This window comes from Leuciscus leuciscus, assembly GCF_965113295.1.
Source record: "Leuciscus leuciscus genome assembly, chromosome: 15".
Classification (NCBI taxonomy): Eukaryota; Metazoa; Chordata; class Actinopteri; order Cypriniformes; family Leuciscidae; genus Leuciscus; species Leuciscus leuciscus.
Genome location: NC_138739.1, coordinates 14,307,191 through 14,333,251, shown reverse-complemented (window position 1 = coordinate 14,333,251; position 26,061 = coordinate 14,307,191). Strand labels below are relative to the sequence as shown.

Here is a 26,061-nt window from a genome sequence, read left to right as displayed (position 1 = left end):
TGATAGCTGTTGTTTTGTTGGTGAAGAAGTTCGCAAAATCGTCAGCAGTTAAGGAGGAGGCGGGTGGTGGTGGAGGTGGACAGAGGAGAGAGTTGAATGTCTTGAAGAGTAATCGTGTGTTGGAGGAGCTGTTGATCTTGTTGTGGAGACAAGTTTTATACATATAACCGTAACAATATAAAAATGTTAAAGTGCTGGTTTGTCTCTCATACCGGGATGTTTTTCTTTTCTAAAAATTAACACTAGTTCCATCTTGTATGTAGGGAATCACCTGTGACAGGAATGTGTCGTCAGAGCAAAGCTTTCCTCAAAAGTGTATGCACTTCTAAATTCTATAATCAGTTAGGCTACATTGTAATGTTTATTATAATAACAACATTGAAGAGTTTTTGAACCTCAATTATTGGTGTATTACGATTTGGTCAAATTGTGTGCTCACACACTTTCCCAATCGGCAAAGCATGTTTTTATTTAGGCCTATCTGTCGATCCACACTGAGCTACTATCGGACTACCTACTTGGGACACCAGTTAAGATCTCGTCTTTGATTATCTTCAGCCCTCTTCAGTCTCCTGCCATCCAGTTTGCAACAGTCAACACCTTTTATTCTCCTCTAAGTGTTTGCTGCTATATAATGAACTCAGTCACACTTGTTTCCTGAACTTACCTGACAATAAACACCCTTTGTGGAAGTTACCTTTGTGCTGTATTCTTCTGTTTGCTGACAGGTTGTAAACTTGTCTCTTAAATCTGATTGGTTGATTAAAATGTTGTTCCAGGATCAGCAAAGATGCTGATCCAGGAACATGGTCAGTACTTTTCTGTTCACGCATTGAAAGCCAAACCAAAGTTTCAAAAACTAAATAGGCAACAAAAGTGACGCGAGCAAGCATATGTACTTGCACACATATTAAATTTAAGTTTTCACTTACAAAAAATACATGACATTTGCACATTCATACAGTAAGGTTTCAAATTAAATCATTTTTTGATTTGAGAGAATGTATTATCTGTTAAAGATTATAATGGATGGAGTCACTATTGCATGGCAGTAAGTAAACTGAGTTTCACATTATCAGAAATGGAAAACGCCCTTCAACGCTGTTTTCACACCTCTATCATGCCCTCTCAAATGCACATCAACCACAAAAGTTCAATAATAGGCCGGCACTCTTATGCACATACTGTTAGTTTAAGCTACAGATCAAACCATATGTCTATATACGTACCTACTATCCACTTAATAATGAATCAAGTTTCAGGATATTTTTTCTGATTGTCAAATAATTCACTCCATCAATTCTAAATGTATGTAAATGCTGTGTGACTTCTACGTGATTTAAAGGAGAACTCGGTAACTCTAGCGAACTCTTGTCACTTCTTCGCTGATTTTCCCTTTTGTTGTCGCATGTTTTCCCCATGAGCTCCCCCTACAGCTGTGGGGGGGCGTATATTTCACAACACAGTCGTAAAAAACTCACTTGCGGCGGCCTCCTCCCCCTCTCTACCGCTGCTCATGTGCGTTTGTTTTGATCGGAGCAAGCCAACTGTATCGTGTGGAGCTATGTCTACCGAGGTGGGTAATCTGGTAATACATCATATATGCGTGTGTGTTTATGTCGAATTGCCGTAAAGCAATTTGTGTTTCGCGCTCGTTCTCGTTCTAGTTCTCGCTTCTCACGAGACTTCCAATTTCTAACTTGCCTTCCAATTTCTAACTTGAACAGGTTGTTTAACCATCCAAATGATTTCTAGACAGTTTTATTAAGTTAAAAAAGTTACCAAGTTCTCCTTTAATGGGCGCGCTCGCTGAAAATTCGAGCCGCATCTGAACTGGAGCGGAGGGCGTTACCATGGAAACGGGGCGGTAGCTCAACTGCTGCAAAACTCCGTCTCTCACTGTTGTTTTAACTACTTTCAGCTAAATTTAATCCCTAAAATTACACAACTAGTACATACAAATGTCTCTGACACTTTCTTTCATGTAAATGACTCGCTTCCGTTGAATATTTACTTTATAGAAATGGTTTAGTGTCTTCGAAAAAGTCCGTTAGCATCTCAACCGTTAGGCTAACTAGAGTTAAGTTAGGTAAGCTGTAAGACTTGAGCTGTAAGTTTGAGCTTTTAATCGCATTTTATGTATAGATGAGAGATTTTGATAGTTTTGTAAATGTTTTGCTGGCAATTGGTCAGTGGATGAATGGAAGTAAGCTAATTTATTTAACCTAAAAGTATGCACTGTACGGTTAATTCATAGTTTTCACGTGACGTCACTCAATGAAGCAAACATTTTTTTTTTACATTTTTTTTTTTATTGAAATCTTTCCAGTACAGACATAACAATTATAAACATTACCATTTGAACATGACAGTTTAATCAAGCAAACATTTAGCCTACAATTTATCTATGACTGAAATCTTGCACGTAAATATGGGGCGCCGTTTGTAAAGCAGTTCATGCTGAAAATAACAGCAACATTTTGTCACATTTAGCTTCAAACAATGTTTAAAAAACTGGTATGAATTTTTGATGGTCACTTTTTAGCACATTTACAACAATATTTGTCAACTTAGAGATATTTTAAATAGTTAAATCTAAATATTAAATGTTACACCTAAATGTTAAATGTTAGCCTAAATCTAAATGTTAAATCTAAATCTAAATGTTAAATCTAAATCTAAATCTAAATATTAAATCTAAATCTAAATGTTAAATCTAAATCTAAATGTTAAATCTAAATGTGAAATCTAAATCTAAATGTTGAATCTAGCCTAAATGTAAATCTATATCTAAATCTAAATCTAAATGTTTCGGGTGAAACTAAATATTTAACTAATATGCAAATTCAAAATGCCGGTAACCGGATTTAGATTCAACATTTAGATTCAACATTTAGATTTAACATTTACATTCAACATTTAGATTTAGATTTAGATTTAACATTTAGATTTAACATTTAGATTTAACATTTAGATTTAGATTTATATTTAACATTTAGATTTAACATTTAGATTTAGATTTAATATTTAGATTTAGATTTAGATTTAATATTTAGATTTAACATTTAGATTTAGGTGTAACATTTAATATTTAGATTTAATATTTAGATTTAACATTTAACATTTAGGTGTAACATTTAATATTTAGATTTAACTATTTAAATTATCTCTAAGGCCGGTGACACACTGGATGCGTGGCGTGAGCGTGGCGTTTCTGTTGCGTGTCAGCTGCGTGGCGGCTGCGTCGCGTTTTCCATGTCTTTGCACACCAGAAGCGTGTCTGACGCAGCGCTGCTGCTGCTAGGTGACATATTGGTGATATATTTGACACATGGGGAGAGAGTTGTGGAAGGCCTATACTTCATGTTAAACATAAATATATAGCAGCAGAGACAACGTCGGCAGTGTTGACGGCAATATAGACTATAGAATATTTCGTTCTGTATTGACAGGTGCAGTATTTGAAAATCGATAATATTTTTTTTAATTGCATTTATATTTGCATTTATGTCAAACCCTAGACACTTTCAAACATCAAAATGACATTTATTAATATGTATTCGTGTCAAAATGTCATATAAACATCTTTTCCTATTCAATTTTGCTTGGAAACGCTTCCAAGACGCTTGCGTGTCGCGTGAAAAATAGGCGTCGGTTCTATTTGTAGCATGCACGCGTTTTCCGCGCGGCTCGAGCCGCGCCTGAGACGCACGTGTCACGCACGCAGTGTGCAAGCTCTAACCTGTTAACATGGGAGCCGAAATAAAAACGGACACGCCACGCAGCTGAGACGCTTACGCCACGCATCCAGTGTGTCACCGGCCTAAGTTGACAAATATTGTTGTAAATGTGCTAAAAAGTGAATGTCAAAAATTCATACCAGTTTTTAAAACATTGTTTGAAGCTAAATAGCAAAGTTTTGAAGCAAAGTTATTTTCAGCGTGAGCCGCTTTACAAACGGCGCCCCATACATATGTAGAGGGAAAACTCACATTTTGGACAACCATTGTTTTTTTACATTTACATTTTGGTTAGTGTTTTCTTTCTAACTTTATATGCTGGAGAAAAAACAGCCAGGCTAAAGCATTCAAAGTGGAAACTTCTGTCGTGGCTCAACAATCCTTGCGAGCCATGGCTAACTCTTTCACTTAAATAATTCATGATTGGCGCCCACTTGACTGTAGCCCAAGCTCAAATTTCAATCATTAATTTCAAGATTCAAATGTTGGCCTTGTCTAAATCAGTAACTGAATATACTGTTACGATCTCTAGGGAATCATAACAAACAATAAGGGAGTCTCCACACGCCAGCAATAATTAATCAATGAATTTATTTGTAAGTCAAAAGATTAGGGATCAGTTTAAGTGAAAATCAGTGTGTTAGTAGTTGTGTGTAAAGTTCGTAAATGAAAGTCAATCATCCAACCATCTCATATGAGATGGATCAAAGGGCGGCAGAGGTCTCCCATGTTCCTCACAATCTCCAGAGTTCTCCAAGCCGACAAGAGTCCAAACCAAACGAACGGAACAGAACCAGCCCAAGGATTACACAAGCTCAATCCTCTCCCCTCCTTCCTCTCATCTCTGTCTCAGACTCTTATAGGAGGTAATAATTGCTTTCAGGTGTACAACCACTCTCCGGCCAGTCACCTGTAACTCCGAGACAATGAGTTAATCACTGAGATCGTCACACACCCCCCTTTAAAAAAGATCCATTACAAATTGGATCGAAAATCAGAAAACAAAATACATTAAAAAAACCCAGCACCATAAACTCAGAAATATTCAACACTCAATGGCATACCACCTCTGATCGCAGTACAACCATGATTTACACATTTCCTTCAATTCTCCCACACTGCCCCACCTTGCCGCCAGCAATCTGGATCCTGAAAGCAAATTAAGGTGACAAGGGAGCACGGAGAAACAGAAGTAACTGTAAAATCATTGTTTTTAATCGATCAGATCAGGAACACGGGACAACGCATCTGCCACTACGTTATCCGCTCCTTTGATGTGTTTCACAGTTAAATTATAGGGCTGTAGAAAGAGAATCCACCGCATTAAGCGCTGACTTGGTGACTGTAAAGAATGCAAGAACGTTAAAGGATTGTGATCAGAAAACACTTCAACATGCATTCCTCCTCCCACATACACATCAAAGAACTGAAGAGCCCAAATTAAAGATAGAGCCTCTTGTTCGATCACAGAGTAATTTTTCTGATAAGTGTTAAACTTACGAGAAAAAAAACTAACGGGATAGTCCAACCCATTCTCCCCTGTCTGTAATAAGACAGCTCCAGCACCAACCTGGCTGGCATCCACCTGTAACTTAAAGGGTTTCTCCAGCCTCGGGGCAGCCAGAACAGGGGCAGTAGTCAATAACAGTTTGACATTCTCAAAGGCTCTCTGACAATTTTCTCTCCATTCAAATTTCACTGAATTCCTGAGCAAGTCAGTAAGCGGAGAAACCACGGTTGAAAAGTTAGAGCAGAACCCCCGGTAATAACCGACCATCCCCAAGAAACGCATAAGTTCTTTCTTGGTAGATGGAGAAGGAAACTGCTGAATGGCCAGAACTTTAGCCTGAACTGGACGTACTTTACCTTGGCCAACTTCTTTCCCCAAGTATCTTACAGTAGCCTTGGCAAACTCACACTTTGCCAAGTTAACTGTCAGATGTGCCTCAGTCAGCCGAGCCAAAAGAGCTCGCAAACGAATCAAGTGTTGTTCCCAAGTCTCGCTGAAAACAATAACGTCATCTAAATACACTGCACACCCCTCCAGCCAATCACGATTTAGCTCTACACAATAAGCACGCAAAAGTGATTTCAAAGTCTGGTGAAATCGTTCAATCACACCCTGACTTTGAGGACGAAATATGCTTGATCGATTGTGTTTCACTTTAAGTACCTTCAGAACCTCAGCAAACATACGAGACGTAAAATTAGTACCGTTATCACTTTGAATAATTTTAGGTATCCCGAAAATAGATATGAACTGAGATAACGCCTTGACAACCGATTTAGTGGTAATGCTTCGGAGAGCATAAGCAGCTGGATAACGGGTTGCTTGACACATAACTGTCAACAGATATATACTCCCCGATTTTGATGGAGGCAGTGGTCCCACACAATCAATTAATAAATGCTCAAACGGTTTGCTTGTAACAACGATGGGACTTAAAGGCACTGGTTTCAATAACTGGTTTGGCTTCCCAGTTACCTGGCACGTGTGACACGTTCGGATGAAGGATGATATGTCCTTCTTTAACCGGGGCCAGTAAAACTGTCTTAATTTTGTCATAAGTCTTTTTTACTCCTAAATGTCCAGCCACTTCACCATGTGCTTGTTGTAATACTATGTCTCGAAATTGTTTTGGCACTACCACTTGAATTAAACACTCTTGGCTTACATCAATCTTTCTACTGGGAACATACTTCCTTAGAAGCACCTCATTCTGGATAAAACATCCACTAACAGCACTCCTTACCTCCTGAGGCGAAATTACAGCATCAAACAACTTCTGCAACTCAGGGTCCTCCTGCTGTGCTTCTACCAACTCCTTGTGAGAAATAGGTGAAAGGCTAGACAAACCAGGCACAACATATTTTGACACTTGTTTCTCAAACGCCATCTCACGACTCCTAGCACGAGTCACAACACAAGAAGTAAACACTTCAGGAAAAGTTTGATGCAAATTGTCAGAGTTCTCAATGACTGGAATAGGCACTACCTCAGGAGGTGGAATCACCTCGGGCCATACTCTACCTCCAGCCAAATTGTTGCCCAGGATGACAGCAACCCCATCCACTGGTAAAGATGGACGAATTCCTAAAGATACTTCTCCACAAATCAGGTCAGAAGTCAACTGTACTCTATGTAGAGGAACAGAAAGGGTGTTTAATCCAATTCCCCTAATCAGAACACTCCTATCTTCACTTGAAATCTGAGAAAAGGGCAGAACAGATTCAAGAATAAAAGACTCTGATGATCCTGTATCTCTCAAGATTTTAACTGGTATTTTATCCTCAGAGCCTGTCAAAGACACATAACCCTCCGTAATAAACGGTACAAAATTCTTTAAGGCTACTAATTTGGAGTCACATACTTCCTTTCCTATTTCTAATGAAGTACAATGATCGCTGCTAGTTTCAGTAACATCAGTCACTAACACGGGACTAACATGCGATTTCTTTTTCCCCACATTCCACTTAGCAGCCAAAACTGGGCATTTGTTTTTCCAATGGCCCAGACTAAAACAATAGTTACACACCAAGTCTTTATCGGATTTCATCCGACCTCTGTTCTCTGAATTAGAAGGATACGTTTGTTCACATTTCTTTGCTCCAGCTCTATTTTCATTAAAGTTACAACTCTGCGGACTTGATCTCTCTTCTCTATATACCCTTCTATGCGTTAATACATAATCATCTGCCAAAACTGCAGCTTCCATTGCATCTTTTGGTTTTTTCTCATTTAAGTATGTAGCAATGTAATCGGGCACAATATTCTTGAGTTGTTCTAAAATGATTAAATCACGCAATTTTTCAAAGTTATCAACAGCGGACGCAACACACCAACGATCAAAATAAGAAACCAGATCTCTTACCACCTCACAGTGAGTCTGACGATCACCTTTTCTCCAGCTTCGAAATCGCTGGCGATAGGCTTCAGGAACTAGTTCGTAGGCCTTCAAAATAGCAACTTTTACCTTGTCATAATCCTTTCTGTCCTCCATTGGAAGTGCGGCAAACGCCTCCTGTGCTTTTCCCGTGATTACCGTTTGAAGCATGACAATTCGGATAGACCTCGGCCAATCTCTTTCTTCGGACATAGTCTCGAATAGAGAAAAGAAAATATCAGGGTCATGGTCATTAAATCTAGGAAGCAGTCTTAGATTACTTGACAAGTCAAACCCATCAGATAAACTTGAACCTCTCTCCCCGACATCTGACATTCTCCCTTCCTTTACTAATCTCAAACGCGCCACCTGCAGCTCATGATTACGTGTGGACTCCTCAGCGGCTATTCTCATTTGTTCAAACTCAAGTTCGTTTTGTCTACGCAGATTCTCATTTTTCAATCTTTCAATCTCTAACTCACACTGTTTAGTCTCTTTAATCAACTCTCTATCGTGAAGCTGCTGCATTTGTAAAATCTCTTTTTTTTCCTCAAAAGATAACCCCGAAAAAATATCTACAGCACCTTTCGGATCCGAACTGGTTTTTCTCTCTGGAGAAGCCACCATAAGGTTATTTTCACATAACCAATTTTTCACAACAGATCTTAGTTCCTTTTTCTTTGCTTTCTTATCGACCTCACTGATTTTGAAATGATCTACAAGTTCCCATAATTGTTGTTTTACAAAGAAATTTAATTTCTCCTCTGAAGGATTTTTAATAAATTCTCCTATAGACGTCATTCTGCTCTCAAAAAACTATTAGGCCTACTCCCAAAAATAAAAAGCAAGTGCATTTATTTCCCTTTCGGAACAAAACAAACAGGTGAAACACTCATTCACTCTCTCCCCTAAACTGCCTAACAACCCACTAAACTAACATAAGCCTAGTCTTCGTGCAGCTTCCAAGAACAAAGCGACTTTAAACACAAATACCGATGATTTAAAAATTGAACAAACAGCTCAATCAAAAACCACGGCGGTGTACTTCGCCCAGAAGCCTGCACAAAAATAAAAAAGGCATAATAACAAAATCAACGCTAAGCGTTGCTAATTCCTACCCGGGAGAAAATGAACAATATACACCTGTAAGAAAGAAAAAATGCACTTACCTTTTACAACTACACAAACCCAGGAGACTGTTTAAACGCAATATCTGTATACACGTGTCTCAAAACAACGCGCACTACCGAAAATTCAATATTGTATTTATTTTACTCTAATCGAAATCATACCAAATATCAAATTTCATATTAAATAATTTCGTTTTTGGACGAGCCCCCATTTGTTACGATCTCTAGGGAATCATAACAAACAATAAGGGAGTCTCCACACGCCAGCAATAATTAATCAATGAATTTATTTGTAAGTCAAAAGATTAGGGATCAGTTTAAGTGAAAATCAGTGTGTTAGTAGTTGTGTGTAAAGTTCGTAAATGAAAGTCAATCATCCAACCATCTCATATGAGATGGATCAAAGGGCGGCAGAGGTCTCCCATGTTCCTCACAATCTCCAGAGTTCTCCAAGCCGACAAGAGTCCAAACCAAACGAACGGAACAGAACCAGCCCAAGGATTACACAAGCTCAATCCTCTCCTCTCCCCTCCTTCCCTCCTTCCCTCCTTCCCTCCTTCCCTCCTTCCTTCCTTCCTTCCTTCCTTCCTTCCTTCCTTCCTTCCTTCCTTCCTTCCTTCCTTCCTTCCTTCCTTCCTTCCTTCCTTCCTTCCTTCCTTCCTTCCTTCCTTCCTTCCTTCCTTCCTTCCTTCCTTCCTTCCTTCCTTCCTTCCTTCCTTCCTTCTTCTTCTTCTTCTTCTTCTTGCTTTTTTACGGCGGATCGCAGACAGCTCCTTCCTCTCATCTCTGTCTCAGACTCTTATAGGAGGTAATAATTGCTTTCAGGTGTACAACCACTCTCCGGCCAGTCACCTGTAACTCCGAGACAATGAGTTAATCACTGAGATCGTCACAATACAAACTGTGATTTTTTAGTACGAGAGCTTTTAGACGTTGCGTTCGTGTGCTTAGTGAATGAGACCAAAATGCTGCTTAATCTAGCAAGACTATTCATTTAACAGTCTACAATAATCATGACAATTTTTTATTCTTCTTTGACAGACCCAAATTGGACATGTACATTTTTATATGTTGTTTCACAAATTAATTGTTTCTCTAAGGTGACGAAGTGATAACTGGTATTAGACTAAACAACTGATTTAATTGCAATGATTTAAATTTGGCATTCGGATGAGCCATGTTGTAAATATTTTTCCGCTTACATTGTCCGGCTGCCAGTGCCACTGCAAACTATATCAGCATAAGTTAGTGATGGGCCCTGTCCCAAATGGCACGAGTCCGCACTTTTGTGACGTAATGCCTCTTTGACTGTCAGGAAGAAGTCTGTTGTGCGCATCGAGGGCGCATATCATACCCATCTGAGGCCTAAAATTACACACTACGGTTAGTGATGGCAAAATGAAGCTTCCTGAACTACTGAGACCTCGCAGCCCATTGTTTCAGCCAAAGGTTGCTCAAAGCTTCATTCAGCATTGCTCACTAGTGACACCTAGCTACTGTGCAAAGAAATAGCAGACAAATTATTTCTGTTACCAATTAATTAATTAATTAACAATTAATTCTGAACCAGTGTCGTCCCCCGATAAATAAACATTTGAAGAGTTCAGATGCAAAAGCCTCCAAGCGCCATCTGAAATTTTCTTCTAGAATGATCATTTTTATCAAGCTTGTATATTTAAGTTAAATAATTTCACTTAAATGGCAATGCAAATTACCTATTAATTGTAATTTAAGTGAAATTACATAACTTAATGCACAGCTTCTTTGAGTATGGGGAGGCTGCAGACCTGGAACCAGTAGATATTCGGCCCAGGCAGTTTTACGGCCCTGTTGTTCCTGATGCGTCCAGTAGGGGGAGGCTGTACAGTGACACGAATTGAGGTATGTTAAATAATCTGCTAAAGCTATTCATGTTTAGCAATGATGCAACATTTATTATTTATAAATGATTAGCTAGATAGAGCTAGGGTAGGTATCAATTCATTTATATATATCAGTGGATGGGTCTATAATTTATTTAGAGAGACAAAAAGTTATTGACGGTCAGGTTGATGTTCTGTCTGTCAAACTTAGCTAACCACGTGTAGGTTTAGATGCCCCTAGTCTTCTCTACTCAATTTCAAAATTCATTTTCTTTTTAATTTTCTTTTGTTGCCTGTCTTTAGCTTGCGTGAGATGGCCTCTTCCGGTAAGACTCTGTTTACTCCTTGCATTAAAACATCCTCCACATGGTTTCTGGGGCAACATTACAGACAGTAGATATTGGAAATATGTGAACTTTATTATTTATTTATTTTTTTACAGTCTATGGTGTGAACACACAAAAGACACCTTTATAATAGGCATACATGTATGAAAATCTCTCTCTCTAAGTAAAGAGTTGAACTGCACACTCACTCAAATATTTTGATTATTTCCAACATCATACATGATAAAACCCACATTAAAAACTTTTCCCATATGGTTTGAATGTAGATTCTGGTTATAATTTTTCTTAAAATAGCTTCCTGATCTGGACTAAAATGTAGGGTATGTGCACTTAATGTGGGTTTTCATCATAGCCACTTTGTCTTTACCAAGTTCTCTTTAACTTGCATCTCATAAAGGTGTGTGTTTGCTTTAAGGAAATGACAATCTCTCTCTCTCTCTCTAAACTTGTATAAACTATAAACAGTAACACCCATCTCTTTTTTTTAACTGCATTCCAAACCAATAGCTTTTCTAGTAAAAAAAAGACTTACAGAGACATACATGGACATGTTTTTAATGTAATTTTCAATTTTCTCTGCACAGTCCATCATCAGTGGCCAAAAGAAATCAAAGTGGCTTGACACTTTTTCCCAAAGTGTTCCACCAACAAGTGCCTGTGCCGTTGTACTTTGAAGATCAGGAGAATATTGATGCAATCCACACTCAGACATCAATTCTGGGCAGCACACCCACACACACAGTGACAAGATCAAATTCACCATGGATGTCTTAAAAAAAAAAAAAAAAAAAGTTTAATTTTTTTTTATCAGTGTACAGGAGCACTTTCACAGGAGGATAGAAAAACAGTTAAATAAGAGTGGCAAGCCATAGGGGGAGTCATCTATGGGAGTCATCATAATTCATAAATGTTGTTAATAAATATTTTTTTGGTGAACAACAATATTGTCTCTTTCTTCTAAATGGCCCTTGGAATTTTAGAAAAAATGCTATGTAGGACACTGTTTTGTAGCTGTATGATGACTAATACAGAATAGTACAGCAGATATTTCATTGATGATCTATATGATTACACGGTAGGCTACTGTATGTAATGGGCTAAATATGGTTAATATATAAATGTAACTTTATATAAATTCACAACAATATTTCATTCAGTGTCCTGTATAACCTACAGTGAATATAACTATTCTACAGGTCATATCATTACTTGTCATCTGATCCAACTATGTGTATTATTAATTGTTTAATTCACAAAAAACAAATAGTTTTCTGTAGGCTGACTGAAAAGGTGAAGTCCACCAAAATATCTACCGATATTTTCATCCGTATAGTGCAGATCTACACTGTAACGTTTATATAAATTAAAAAAACACTAAACTGGTCTAAGTATATGGACGGGACGGTTATTAATGTGTAAGTTTCCAGCGTCGATTGTAATTTAGCAGGAAACCACCCAATGCTGGACGCTTTAGGTACAACAGGGGCGTACAACTGCCTGTGGCGTATATCCACCCACCAGCTCCAAGTCTGCAGCCTCCCCATAGGAGTCTTTTGCTTTTGCCACATAATCTGCTTTCGTTTTTCGGAGAAGTGATGAACCTCTTCATTTTACTACCAGTGTGGGCTTTCCATCTTGGTAAGTCATAGGCTATTTTTATTGTTGTTGTTGACGCTTAGAATTTGGGATGACACTACATTTTTGATATCAATTTTAATTGATCGATTGATGATTTCTGCGTCGGGGCGGGGTTCGCGTCTTTTTAACGGCCACGTCAAAATATCTTACATGAATGCATGCTTGGCATTCATAAAATCTAGTTGTCCATAAGTTGTTGAAGTCATTTTCGTTGTAAAAATATTTTATTCTATCCCAACTTCTGACTCTGTTTATTTTTCCTTAACATTATTTTCCATATCAAATATAGTTTTGAAAAATGCTGGATCTTTGCACTTGCAGTTCCCTCTTTTTTCTTGTTTTTAATCATTGCCATAAACGGGAACAATACAATGAGACATATTCATTCAAACTAAAAATACAAAATAGCTAAATTAAAATTTAATTAAATAAACCAGTGCCAATAACAAAGTTATAAAAGACAAAAGGAAAAGGGTGCCACTTTATACTTTGCAGTGCCCGATTTCTTAGTCATAGTTCATCACATGCTGTGTTCAGTGTTGAAACTGAACCCTTGTGACTTTGTTTTTCAAATATGTGATGTAATAGCTCATGATTGAGCATAATTGATTGTAATTAATTTTTTTAAACTTTTGTCTATAAGGATCGAAATTTGTCTTTGACCAAGGATCACACAAACACATTACCCATTACATACATCATAAAAAAATGTTTTCTATAAACATGTCCTATATATATTTTGAAGTGATTTATAATGAACTGTTATTTCTTCAGGTGCATCGGGTGTTTATACAGACAGAGAGTCAGTGTTTGTGATGGAGGGAGATTCAGTCTCTCTGAACACTGATGTTAAAACAAACCAACAAGAAAAGATTAAATGGTTTTTTAATAACACTCGCATCGCTCAAATCAGTGAATATCTCAATAAGACCTGTACAGATGTTCAGTGTAATGAAGGTACTGAGAGATTCAGAGACAGACTGAAGCTGGATCATCAGACTGGATCTCTGACCATCACAAACATCACAAACACACACTCTGGACTGTATAAACTGCAGATCATCGGCAGCAACACCATCAGTGAAACGATCTTTAGTATGACTGTGCATGGTGAGTAATTTATTAAAGGGATACTCCACTTTTTTTGGAAATAGGCTCATTTTACAACTCCCCCAGAGTTAAACAGTTGAGTTTTGCTGTTTTCGAATCCATTCAGCCGATCTCCGGGTCTGGCGGTACCACTTTTAGCATAGCTTAGCATAGATCATTGAATCGGACAGGACCATTAGCATCTCTCTCAAAAAAATGACCAAATAGTTTCGATATTTTTCCTATTTAAAACTTGACTCTTCTGTAGTTACATCGTCTACTAAGACCGATGGAAAATGAAAAGTTGCGATTTTCCAGGCTGATATGGCTAGGAACTATACTCTCATTCCTGCGTAATAATCAAGAAACTTTGCTGCCGTACCATGGGTGAAGCAGGCGTAATGATATGACGCAGCGCCTGAAAATAGGTCTAATAGGTTAGACAAACTTAATCCCTGTCACGTTGGAAGTTACCGAGCTGGGGACTATTTTATGTGCACAAACACATAACCTATATTTATATACATAAAACAGTTATGTACGGTCGAACGATGTATTAATTAACTTCAGATTGGACTGTGTTGGTAATAGGCACTTACTTAACGTTAAGATATTTCGTGCCTCTAACAAGTGCTTTGAAGATCTTCTTTCTGATCTGTATGGTGCGTGGAAAACACTTGAGTTTTGCCACAGACTTGTCCCAACGTCTAGAACGCAACTGAATGCTTTTTCAAGTGTCTCCATACTTGAAAAACTGTTGAAAACTACTTTTAAACTATCCTGGTAATCCAGAGTTCTCGCGAGGGCACAAGTTGAATTTGCTCAGCGAGTTACTCTGGTGTCGAGTAATGATGCTCATTAAATATGCCCCTCGATCTGAGCTGCACCAATCACATCGGGTTATCTGATATAGGCGGGCCAGAGGCGAGCTAAACAGATGACGACAGCGCTGTGACGTCCAAGTCATTAGTAAACATTACAAGATGGCTAAGGATGAACACCAGTTGTTTGAAACGGCTTTGGCCGCTACAATGAACGAGTTAGACTCGGCTTTTTATCTAAAACAGGAACAGAAGACGCCACTCGAATCGTTCCTTTGCAAGAAGGACGTTTTTGCTGTTTTGCCGACCGGATACGGTAAGAGTATAATCTACCAGTTAGCTCCGCTGGTAGCTGGGGTTTATTGTTGTGATTGGTCGTAGTGTTATCCAAATGTGTGCAGTGAGATTTTCAAATGCATGCTTGGTGCCGCCCCTCGAGCTGGCCGATTTTCAGTAGTCGATGCCAGACCATTAATCTTTTAGATTTAGGTCTGGATTTCCAGGCTACTTTTAAACAGGAAATGACTGAATATTTACGTATATTTACAGCGGGTCTATTCTATTTGTATTACCTGAGGAAATTTTTCCGGACCTTTTTACTGAAGGTAAAAGTCACCGTAATATTTACTGACATTAGCCCTATTCGCACGGGATAAGTATTACCTGGTGACCTCTAGTAATATGTAATAATTGCGGAGGTTGTCTGTGATCTTAATCCCGTGCGAATTGGCCATGTCTGTAATTTGTAGAGTAAAAATTCCCCCGCAAATGACCTACCATATTTCGCCGAACACCGAGGTCCTGTGATAATATTAGTCCTGTGCGAATCGGCATCTCTGTGATTTTGCGGGGTCGTATATCATTTTTTAAAGGTTTTTATTTCCTGTGCGCATTTTTTATCCATCTTTCGCGAATAATGCAGGCTGCGTTGGAGTGTTTTGATAGTATGGGTGCTGGGTCATATCGCTATACACCATTCAACTATACACAATTTGCAGAAAGAGAAAGCTGACAACCATCAGAAGAGCAAAAAGAATGAATAGATGGAGATGAATGACACAGCAGCATGCGGTAAGGAACATTATTCTGTTTATGACGATCTCATGAAAGGCCTATACCACAAATTTAATTTTTCGTGCTATTTATACGCAAAAAAGGTTTTTTTTTTTTTATTTTTTTTTTTTTTTTTGTGCATATGCTACGCACTGTAAATCTTAGGATTAGGAGTGTGGAGTGCGTGCGTATTACAGTACATGCCATAAAGTGCGTATCATATGCACGCGAAAACTGAATCATATACACGCAAAAACTATTTCTACCGTATAAATGGCACGAGAAATTAAATTTGTGGTATAGATATGCACTTTCATGAGATCGGGCTGGATAAGTCCGTAATATCGAGTAAAAATCACAGGCTTCATTTATCCCGTGCGAATGCGCCACACGAAAATCAGATCTGGGTGGGTAATTTCTAAATCACACGTGGTCCCCAGATAATACTAATCCAGTGCGAATAGGGCTATTGTCTGTAATGATTACTGAGATGGCACACTCGGATGGGGCTAAAATCACTGAGAAGCTCTGGTAATTGTTACTTTACCCCTCCTGTCCATGTTAAACTAGACCCGTCCGAATAGGACTTTAGTCATGTGATCCTGCCGTGTGTTCCCCATGTGACTGTGTCATGTTGTCGTTGGTTCATTGTTTCATTGTGCACAAGTCTCCCTTGTCTTTAATGTTTAATGATGCAGCCCTTTTTTGGCATGGTTTAGATTAACACCTTGCTAATCTAATGCCAGATAATACCTATCACTGGACTCTGGTTAAATACATTCACTTTGCACTCCTATTAAGTGGTTCCTCGTTTACTGTGGGAATTGTGGATGAGGGGCTCCACAATCCCGCAGTGCACACCACAGCCAGCCTGCCAAAGCCTGAGTGCCTCTGTTGGTAGGGTCATGTCCATGTTCTTGTTTTGAGTTTCATGCCACGCCATGCCTTTGTTTTATGTTTGATCATGTTTGGGAAATAAACTGCACTTAAATTCTACAACTTGCCTCAGTGGACCAACTGTTTCAGAATACTTGACCAAATATGAACCTAGCAGTTCGCCTCCTCTGCCTTCGTCAAGGAAATCAGGCCATCAAGGATTATATATTTTCTTGAACTTTCTCACCTTGTTGATTTTAATGATGTTGCGCTCAAGGACATTTTTAGAGTGGGTCTCAACCGAGTCTCTTCATATCATGCCCGCCAAGCCAGAGCTTCTTCACGTCATGCCTACCCAGCCTGAGCTACTGTCATGTCTGCTCCCTCTTCAATATAGAAGCCTGTGTCTTCGGACAAGATGTTTTGTGTTCCAGGTCTTAGTCCTGTTCCCCTGCACGGGCCTGGTCCTCCATCCCTCACCCAAGATCGCCACTGCTCCACAACCCTCCTGAACTTTTGATGTCTTGTTTTGGTTTTATGTTGGGCTTCGGGAGCCACCCATAGAGGGGGGATATGTCACATCTTGTTTTGGTTCATGTTTCATGTCATTCATGTTTCATATCTTGGCATGTGATTCCCTGTGTTAGTCATGTGATCCTGCCATGTGTTCCTCATGTGATTGTGTCATGTTTTCATTAGGCTTGTTCAACTTCATGCAGCTCTGCGCAGACCGATCGCCGGCTGACTTGAAGCAGTGCATGCCGGTTAGAAATTTTGTCCGACTTGATACAGCGCCGACGCCACGTGACTGTGACGTATGCCATCAAAGTACCGCGAGAGTGATTCGAGAGTAGCCGGAGAACTCAGCCAGCGCAGCTTCTCAAGAGCGGCTGCACTGGGCTGCACGTGGGCTGATGACGACACAGCTGTTCCACGATTGGCCGGATTCACCGCATGACAACGATCACGTGTGTTTCGTGTTTATTCGAACACCTTTAGTTCCTCTAAAGCTCTCAAATCAGTTTATTATAACAGTGAACATTTTCATGTCGTTGTCATGTTATATTGTGTCATGCTTATCAAATTAAAACTGCTTAAAAAACGTAGACTCCACTTCATTGATAGTAGCTTATGTTGAACTTTATTCTTGTTCAAACAGACGCTGTATGAAGCAGTACATAAAGTATTGAATGAAAATGTCTCTGAAACATCTGTGTATTATTTGGCAAATATTGCATTTATTTCACTTCAGCTGTGGTAAAGTACGCAAACACCACGTGAGCGGTCACTACGGGAACCAGAAAGTGTCCGGCTTCACGTCTCCGTTCGCAGCTCCTCCCCGCCTGCACGCGGCTACTCTCGCCGATCGGTTACATCCAGCCGCAGCCAATGTCGAACACACCTTTTGGTTCATTGTGCACAGGTCTCCCTTTTCTTGTCATTAGTCTTGTGTGTATTTAAGCCCTCGTGTTTGTCATGTGTCCAGTATTGTTTGGTAAGGTCATGTCCATGTTCTTTTTTTGAGTGCCATGCCATGCCTTTGTTTTATGTTTGATCATGTTTGGGAAATAAACTGAACTTGGGTTCTACAACTTGCTTCCAGTGGACTTCCTTCATGGACCTTTCACACCTACCTTGTTTGGTCCGGATTTTCAAACTTTTCAGTTTGATCCGAATCAAAATTACAGATGTGAAACCTTCCCCAGACCACGGTCTGGACCAAACAGACGAAATTTGGTCTGACGAAAAGAGGTAGTCTCGGTCCTCGATCAAACTGAGCAAAGGTTTGGTTCATTTCTAGAGTGAAAGCATTTTCTGTATGGTATTTACAGGAAGTCCTGGTGGTTCCCGCATAGCCTAAACAACTGAAGAAGAATATTTATGTGCAGATCTGTCAGTCCAAAGTCACACTTTCAGGTGTGAAAATGCCCTAACTGTTACAGTTCCTCATTTTCTTGAGTGTAAATGCCCTCAGTTCAATGTCCAGTACTGTCTTTCCACTCCTAAGTTCCATGTTCTCACCATTATATTTGTTTAGTTTGTAAATAAACTTCCGTAGTTTATAACAGAAAAAAATAAAATAAAATCTGATTATGTTAATTTGTGCTTCAGATGTTCGTGGTGGAGAGACGAACACCAAGTCAGTTGAGGAGGGAGAATCTTTCACTTTTGGTCCTGGTGTAATAAAAAACCCAAATTATGTAATTACGTGGTATTTTAAAGAAGCTTGTATTGCTGAAATCACTGGAGATCAGAGTAAGATCTGTACAGATGTTCAGTGTAAAGAGAGATTCAGAGACAGACTGAAGCTGGATCATCAGACTGGATCTCTGACCATCATGAACACCAGAACCACAGACTCTGGAGAATATAAACTACAGATCATAATCAACAAAAGCATCATCCACCGTCTGCACAGCATCAGCATTATCAGTGAAAAGAGCCTTAATGGGAAAGTCACTAGTGAGTAAAATTCAGTCATTCAGTTAATTTTCCCTTGAGCATGTAATTCAATGTTTTAGTTTTTATTGTGGCCTGAAAACGAACAATGCATCAGTTCGTTTTTACATTTTAGCACTGTTTTAGGGGATAAAACACAAGATGGCGCCATTTATCTGTTCACTCGATACTATAGCTGGAAGGTGGAAATATCAGTCAAAAATAGCTTACCTGAAAAATCAATTGTTGATCTTTAGTAATAATGAATGCCTTTTTGTTTTTAATTACAGATTGGACTGTGTATTTTCTTGCTATAGGAGGAGCATGTGCTGGTGTTCTGCTGGTGGTTGTAGGTGTAACTGGTGAGAATTCCAGGTTCAGACACTGCATTCAAACTTATTGAATCATTGTAGGAAAAAAAGGACAATGTGATTCAGTTTATCAGATTCATTAGACTGTAGAGTCTTTGAGTGTGTGTAACTGGAACATCAATCCTGTTCATCTCTTTTAACTTTGTGAATCTGTTTTCTTCTTACAGGAGAGTGGCATAAAAAACTTGCCTGCAGATGTTCTCTTGCTAAATAGTCAAACAACTGGCCTTTAATTGCACAGAGGAACATAAAGTATCATTTACAGTATACTCGATCAATAATTGTAATTTTCATTGTGAAAGACTGTAAAAATGCAACAAGAAAACCCTAATGTCTTTAATAATTGGTTAGTTCCATTAATAGAGCTTAGCTAATTGTAAATTTCATGTAGTAAATTGTTACCATTTTGGTAAAGTAAAATGATCAAATCATCTTATAATTTACATGAAAAGTGACATTCCCTGAATTCCCTGCATGACACCTCACATTTAATGGGTTTTCAGTTAAATAATTGTTTATTTTTATGTTGGTTTTCTTATTTTATATTATTTATGTAGCCTATACATTATGGGTTTGTTATGTTGTTAAATGAATGGTTATCACATTATTTATTGTTTTGTGTTATGACATTTTTTTGTGTTCTTATGTATGACTCAGGGCCGGCCCGAGGCATAAGCGAACTAAGCGGCTGCTTGGGTCCCCCTCGCCACCAGGGGGCCCCCAATCGATTTTTTTTTTTTTTTTTTTTTTTTTTTACATATTAATTAACTTAAACAAGTGACATAAATGAATGAAAGGATTAATAATTCATGACAAGAACATTCTGAATTCATGATCAATATACCTGCCTACAACTGCTGTTGTGTCTGCCAGTGTTTGAGTCATGCGCATAACCTCGCGTGCATAGACAATTTGTGCGCAGTCACGGTAATGTAATGTTAAGCCATGTCACAAAAAATTTGATTTGATCAATGATTTATCCTTTAAATGTAATGATATTCAGAACAGAACAAGAATAAAAAATAACTATAAACAAGCCAAAACGAAATAATTTAAAGCGAAAGTGAAAGTAAGCGGCGTTGGGCTCACGGATCTCTCTCATTAGAATCAAAATGTTTCAACATTCGCGATGGATTTGGATGGTAAACTATTCTTTATCATAGGCTTTGTACTTCACTTACATTCCAATATCGACAGAAAAAATCTGCTTGGAAACATCACAGTAGTGCGGTGCTTACGCTGAATGGTATGAATTGTACTACTGACTATTTAAACAGAGCAGTGTAATTTTTATATGTTAGGTTGACTATTTTATTATTATATTTTATTACGGCTATAAGGCTGCGATGTCAAGATTGCAATGCTGGAATATGTTGTGTGTGTGTGTGTGTGTGTGTCGCGGGCGCGATGAACAGTGGAAACATAAAAACATACTCCGTCATTTCATACAAGACATCATTCAAACTGCAAAATGTTGCAAAACGTTGGAGGATATTTTGCAAATAATTTATTTAAAAATTTTTGTGACAGTTTGTTTTCAGAAGTTTCAAAGAGTTAGTAAAAGAGTAAAGAAAAAGTTAAAAAAAATGTAAAGTATCTATTTTTTATTAAGTATTTATTTTGTATTAATACATAACCTCATTGTATTAATTTATAATGTAACATTATAGCGTGACATTGTGTCAATAATCGTCAAGCACAGGTGACTCTGCGTGGTGGGAGGGGGCCCCCAAATCAAATTCTGCTTAGGGCCCCCAAAAGGCTCGGGCCGGCACTGGTATGACTTATGTATGTAGTTCTTATGTATAAGTATTTAAAGGAGTCATGAACTGGATTGTTTTATTATTTTATAATGTTGCCTGGGGTGCCCTTATAATGTTAGTATGATTTTTACATCAAAAATTGTCATAATTTATAAATAAAAGCCATTTTTCCAAGCCTGATTTCAACCTCAGATTTGAACGCTCTGTTTTTAAGGGGCGTCTCTGCTGTGAGACTGCAGTGCAAACGCCCACTGCTGTGATTGGCTGACATGCTTGCATATGAAATAGCTAGTATTACATGAACTCTCTCGAAAACTTTTACTACGTTTTTACTATTACAGCTATCGAGATTAACAAATCGTGAAAAGTATAGTTTAAAGCATTATATTTAAATCTATTCCATCACATGAAAGGTTGTAGCATGATGAGCACTGACTGAGCAGATGACAGACAGTCTGTTGATCGCGTGAATAAAGATCTTATCATTGCAACGCAATTTTTGTAAAATGTTTAGCACAGACACCTAAGCCAGTGGGAAGGGTTGTAGGAACCGCGTCATTAAAAATTAATTTAATCCACTGGTCCCTGATAGCTTGGTCCGTTCTTGGGAGAGAAAAAGCATTTCCATGTTGATTCTGGCAGTCAACAACAGAGTAACTCAAGTGTGCACCACGTTTCTGCATCTTACACGGTCGAGTGCGTACTTCGAATCGGAATTCAGTAATGGCGGCGCTCGACTGAATATGAGGGGGAGAGGGGCAGGGCGGGCTTCCTGCAGCATAGGTCTGCGGTGGCGCAGAAATTAACATCACGTATTTGAGTGCGCGTGCACGTGGGCTGGTTGACGAACCCAGGGGTAAACAAACGCTTCACTTTTAAATATCGTCTTCCCGGCCAGTGTATAATCGTTAGGCAATCATAACATACATTTTTTCTTGTGGAAAAGTGAAAATTACAGGTCATGACTCCTTTAACTCAGCGTGTGAAAAACTGCTTTTGATGAACTATATGTTGCACCCGTGTTATTTGTCATTATATTAGTATCAATATATTTGTCAGTTTGTTATATGTCAGTATATGTTAAATGTAAAACAGATGCTATAGCAGCATGGCATTGTTAATTCAGCAGAAAGGGTTCAATTGTGCAATGGTCAGCTTTTTCTGTTATTGGTTATATTTTTCTTGTATTTTTGAAACACACCCCTCCATTTTTACCCTGTACTCAAGCTGGTGAACCTTTTGAGCGCCCCCTAGTGCTCACACACACACACACACACACACACACACACACACACACACACACACACACACACACACACACTATTATTCACTATTATAAAGTGTGGTTGAGATCATGGTCTGTCTTTTTTTATTTATGTACAGAAATGAAGTGTAGCCTAACACTGTATTCTTGTTGTTGGAAATACATATTGAAACAAAACAGATCCACATTGTTAGTTTTTCCATACAATGTTTTTTTTTTTTTTTTACATATAGCCTAACCTGAACAATATAAAAATGTTAAAGTGCTGGTTTGTCTCTCATACCGGTAGTTTTTCTTTTCTAAAAATTAACACCATTAATGTATGTATAGGGAATCACCCGTGACAGGAATGTGTCGTCAGAGCAAAGCTTAATTTCCTCAAAAATGTATGCACTTCTATAATCAGTTACATTGTAATGTTTTTTATAATAACAGCATTGAAGAGTTTTTGAACCTCCATTATTGGTGTATTAAGAGTTGGCCAAATTGTGTGCTCACACACTTTCCCAATCGGCAAAGCATGTGTTTACTTACCTGTCGATCCACACTGAGCACCTATCGGACTACCTACTTGGGACACTAGTTAAGATCCCATCTTTGATTATCTTCAGCCCTCTTCAGTCTCCTGCCATCCAGTTTGCAACAGTCAACACAATGATAAGACCTTTTATTCTCCGCTAAGTGTTTGCTGCTATTTAAAGCAGCACTCAGTAGCTTCGGGACTTCTTCGCTGTATTCTCGCTTTTTGCTCGCAGGTTTCTCTCTAGAGCTCCCCCCACAGCTTCGGAATAGATATTTGACAACACTGTCGTAAAAACTCGTTGGTGATTCTCAGACACCAGAGGCTATAGATCAACGACATCAAAGCAGATGGGACGTTTTTTAAAACGTCTTCTTCATTCGGGTTCGAACAGCGTGAGGGAGCGCAATAATGACAGCATTTTAGCAGATTTCTTTTGGCCGTAAAGCAATTGTTTACATCGCGAGACCTGATATCACGCGAGACTTCCTGACGCAGCGGCCGGCGGCCCGCCGGCTCAAAGTTGCAAGTGCGTATTTTCCGCTCACGGGCACCAGGGGGGTGCGAAACGACCACCATTCAACCCGAAATAAGTAATATAACCATTCCAATGACTCCGAAGCTGTTCAGTTAAGGTAAAAAAAGTTACTTAGTTCACCTTTAATGAACTCAGTCACACTTGTTTCCTGAACTTACCTGACAATAAACACCCTTTGTGGAAGTTACCTTTGTGCTGTATTCTTCTGTTTGCTGACAGGTTGTAAGCCAAAACTTGACGTAAACTGTAAACTTGTTTCTCAAATCTGATTGGTTGATTAAAATGTTGTTCCAGGATCAGCAAAGATGATACTTTTCTGTTCACGCATTGAAAGCCAAACCAAAGTTTCAAAAACTAAATAGGCAACAAAAGTGACGCGAGCAAACATATGTACTTGCACACATATTAAATTTAAGTTTTCACTTACAAAAAAATACATGACATTTGCACATTCATACAGTAAGGTTTCAAAATAAATCATTGTTTGATTTGAGAGAATGTATTATCTGTCAGAGATTATGATGGATGGAGATACTATTGCAATGCTGTTAAGTAAACTGAGTTTCACATTAGCAGAAATGGAAAAAGCCCTTCAACGCTGTTTTCACACCTCTATCATGCCCTCTCAAATGCACATCAACCACAAAAGTTCAATAATAGGCCGGCACTCTTATGCACATACTGTTTGTTTAAGCTACAGATCAAACCACATGTCTATTTATATATTTAAGGGAACCATGCTGCAGGTTTTTACTCAAGACTCTCAAACTGAGCTGGTTTTTACATAATATCACATAGCCTATGTTCATTTTTAGATTTTTTTTTTCAACAATCCCAAAACTTGTCCAAAGCTTATTAAGATCAGAGTTCATATACTAAATAAAATCCAAACGGCAAATGAGAGTTTCATCATCTTATGCAGACAACCGCATACTCTGTGTGATTCTCCTCTCTAGCTGTCTGTAAAAAAACATCACAAGATACAAAAATAGAATTACATTTTCTAATTAAAAAGCAATTTAATTAAATACAAAATTATTAACTTTTCTTCTTTTTTTTTGCTAAATGCATAGTTCAAATTCAGATGCATTAATGGTCTCATGACATGGATTATTTTATTATTTTATAATGTTTCCTGGGGTGCCCTTATAATGTTAGTATGTTTTTAAGATCAAATATTGTAATAATTTAGAAATAAAAGGCATTTTTCCTAGCATGATTAATCTCTGTTATGATTAATCTCATGATTAAAACTCTCTCGAAAACTTTTACTATTACAGCTATTATACGTTTTTACTATTACAGCTATCGAGATTAACGAATCGTGAGTTAAGTATTTAGATCTATTCCCATCACATAAAATATTGCAGTGAAGAGCATTGAGCAGATGACAGCCTGTTGATCACGTGAATGAAGATCTTATCATTGCAACGCAGTTTCTGCACTTTCACTAATGCTTTCACCAATGCAAACATGAGGTAAGTACAGTAAGAGCTTCGTTGTGTTGTGTAACAGCGTCATTGATTTCATAACAAGTTTTGGCAAGTGTCCAGATAAACTCACACTGTGTGATTGACAGCTTGGGTGATTGGAAAGGGATTGTTCTTTGATCGCTATCTGTATATATTTTAATCACAGTTTAAATAAGATTATTTTCATCCTACCAAGAGAAACGATGTGAAGTTGATCGTTTAGTCACTGGCTTGATTTACTGATGCATAAACAGTATTGAACGACTTTTAGAGAAAGATTATCTGTCTGAACTTGAACAATTACACATCAGAAATTCACATAACCCACTGGTTCTTCAGAGGCTCGGATGAAGGAACTAAAAAAATACTTTTGTGTTCATTTGTACATCCAAACACTGAGCAACTGCCATGCTTCGCTCGTTTGCAAGCCATGATGTCTCTCTAGGAAAAACCAATATCGCGCTTGCGCAGCTCATTTTCTCATGGATATGGGCCAAATTCTCTTTGCGGGCAAAGAAGAGAAAGGGGAGGTGACCTTTCCCCTTATGACGACATAAAGGGAAGATTCGCCCGTCTGAGCTTAATATTAAAAACCTCATAAAGTGAAATGTTCATGTCATGGGACCTTTAACAGCAACAGAAGTGAGATTTACCAGGCTAAAATGAACACTGTGCCATATATTGTGTATACTGCACCAATGAAATTGCCACAAATACTATGCAGTTTGATTGGACAGACATGACATCAACAACATCCTCTTCCATTTAAAAAATCTATTTATTTTGCTACCCTAATGCTATGCTAACTGTATTATTTGCATCCATTTCCCTTGCTATCTGCTATCAGAACAGACTTACCACTTGAGAACCACTGATCTACTGAACCCATCAGAGCAGAATATGTATATTATGTGTGTGTGTCAGATCATATAAAGCACAAAAAAAACATTGCAATAAAAATGAACTCACCCATTTCTGTGCATTTCGTTTGTAGAATGTTGGATTAGCATAAGTGATCTCTTCATTATCTCTATTCGGAACTCTTTCATCGTCAACAACTATAACAAAATAAATATTTCCATCAAAAACAAAACATCTAATTTCCAATTCTGTCTTATAAGCAGGAGGTAACACTTGCCTTCTCGATCAGTTTTCTTGCAGATCCAGAAGATCCCGACTGTAGCAACAATCATCAGAGATCCAACAGAGATCAACACTATCAGAGACACTGAGACTGGAGGAACTGAAGGAGAG

At 38.4% G+C, this 26,061-nt stretch overlaps 1 protein-coding gene and 1 long non-coding RNA gene across 6 annotated transcripts in view; one reads left to right on the top strand and one right to left on the bottom strand.

The window, feature by feature from the left end:
* Positions 1-20,836, top strand: part of LOC309476177 (uncharacterized protein) — a 28,638-nt gene extending 7,802 nt beyond the window's left edge. Inside the window, exons 1-5 of one of the 5 annotated variants that reach the window (XM_082139418.1) lie at positions 12,463-12,601; positions 13,376-13,711; positions 18,553-18,903; positions 19,170-19,241; positions 19,418-20,836. In XM_082139418.1, coding sequence (XP_081995544.1) covers positions 12,559-12,601; positions 13,376-13,711; positions 18,553-18,903; positions 19,170-19,241; positions 19,418-19,464 — 849 coding nt within the window. In that variant the 5' untranslated portion in view covers positions 12,463-12,558 and the 3' untranslated portion in view covers positions 19,465-20,836. Of the gene's footprint in view, positions 1-12,462; positions 12,602-13,375; positions 13,712-18,552; positions 18,904-19,169; positions 19,364-19,417 lie in introns of those variants that run through there. The other 4 variants (XM_082139419.1, XM_082139424.1, XM_082139422.1 and 1 more) reach the window with 4 other exon arrangements.
* On the bottom strand, positions 226-26,061 carry LOC309476404. Its single transcript, XR_014198112.1, has 4 exons — positions 25,946-26,061; positions 25,777-25,865; positions 22,616-24,295; positions 226-271 (listed from the first exon to the last, which is right to left on the bottom strand). It is a non-coding gene; the product is annotated as an uncharacterized lncRNA (long non-coding RNA).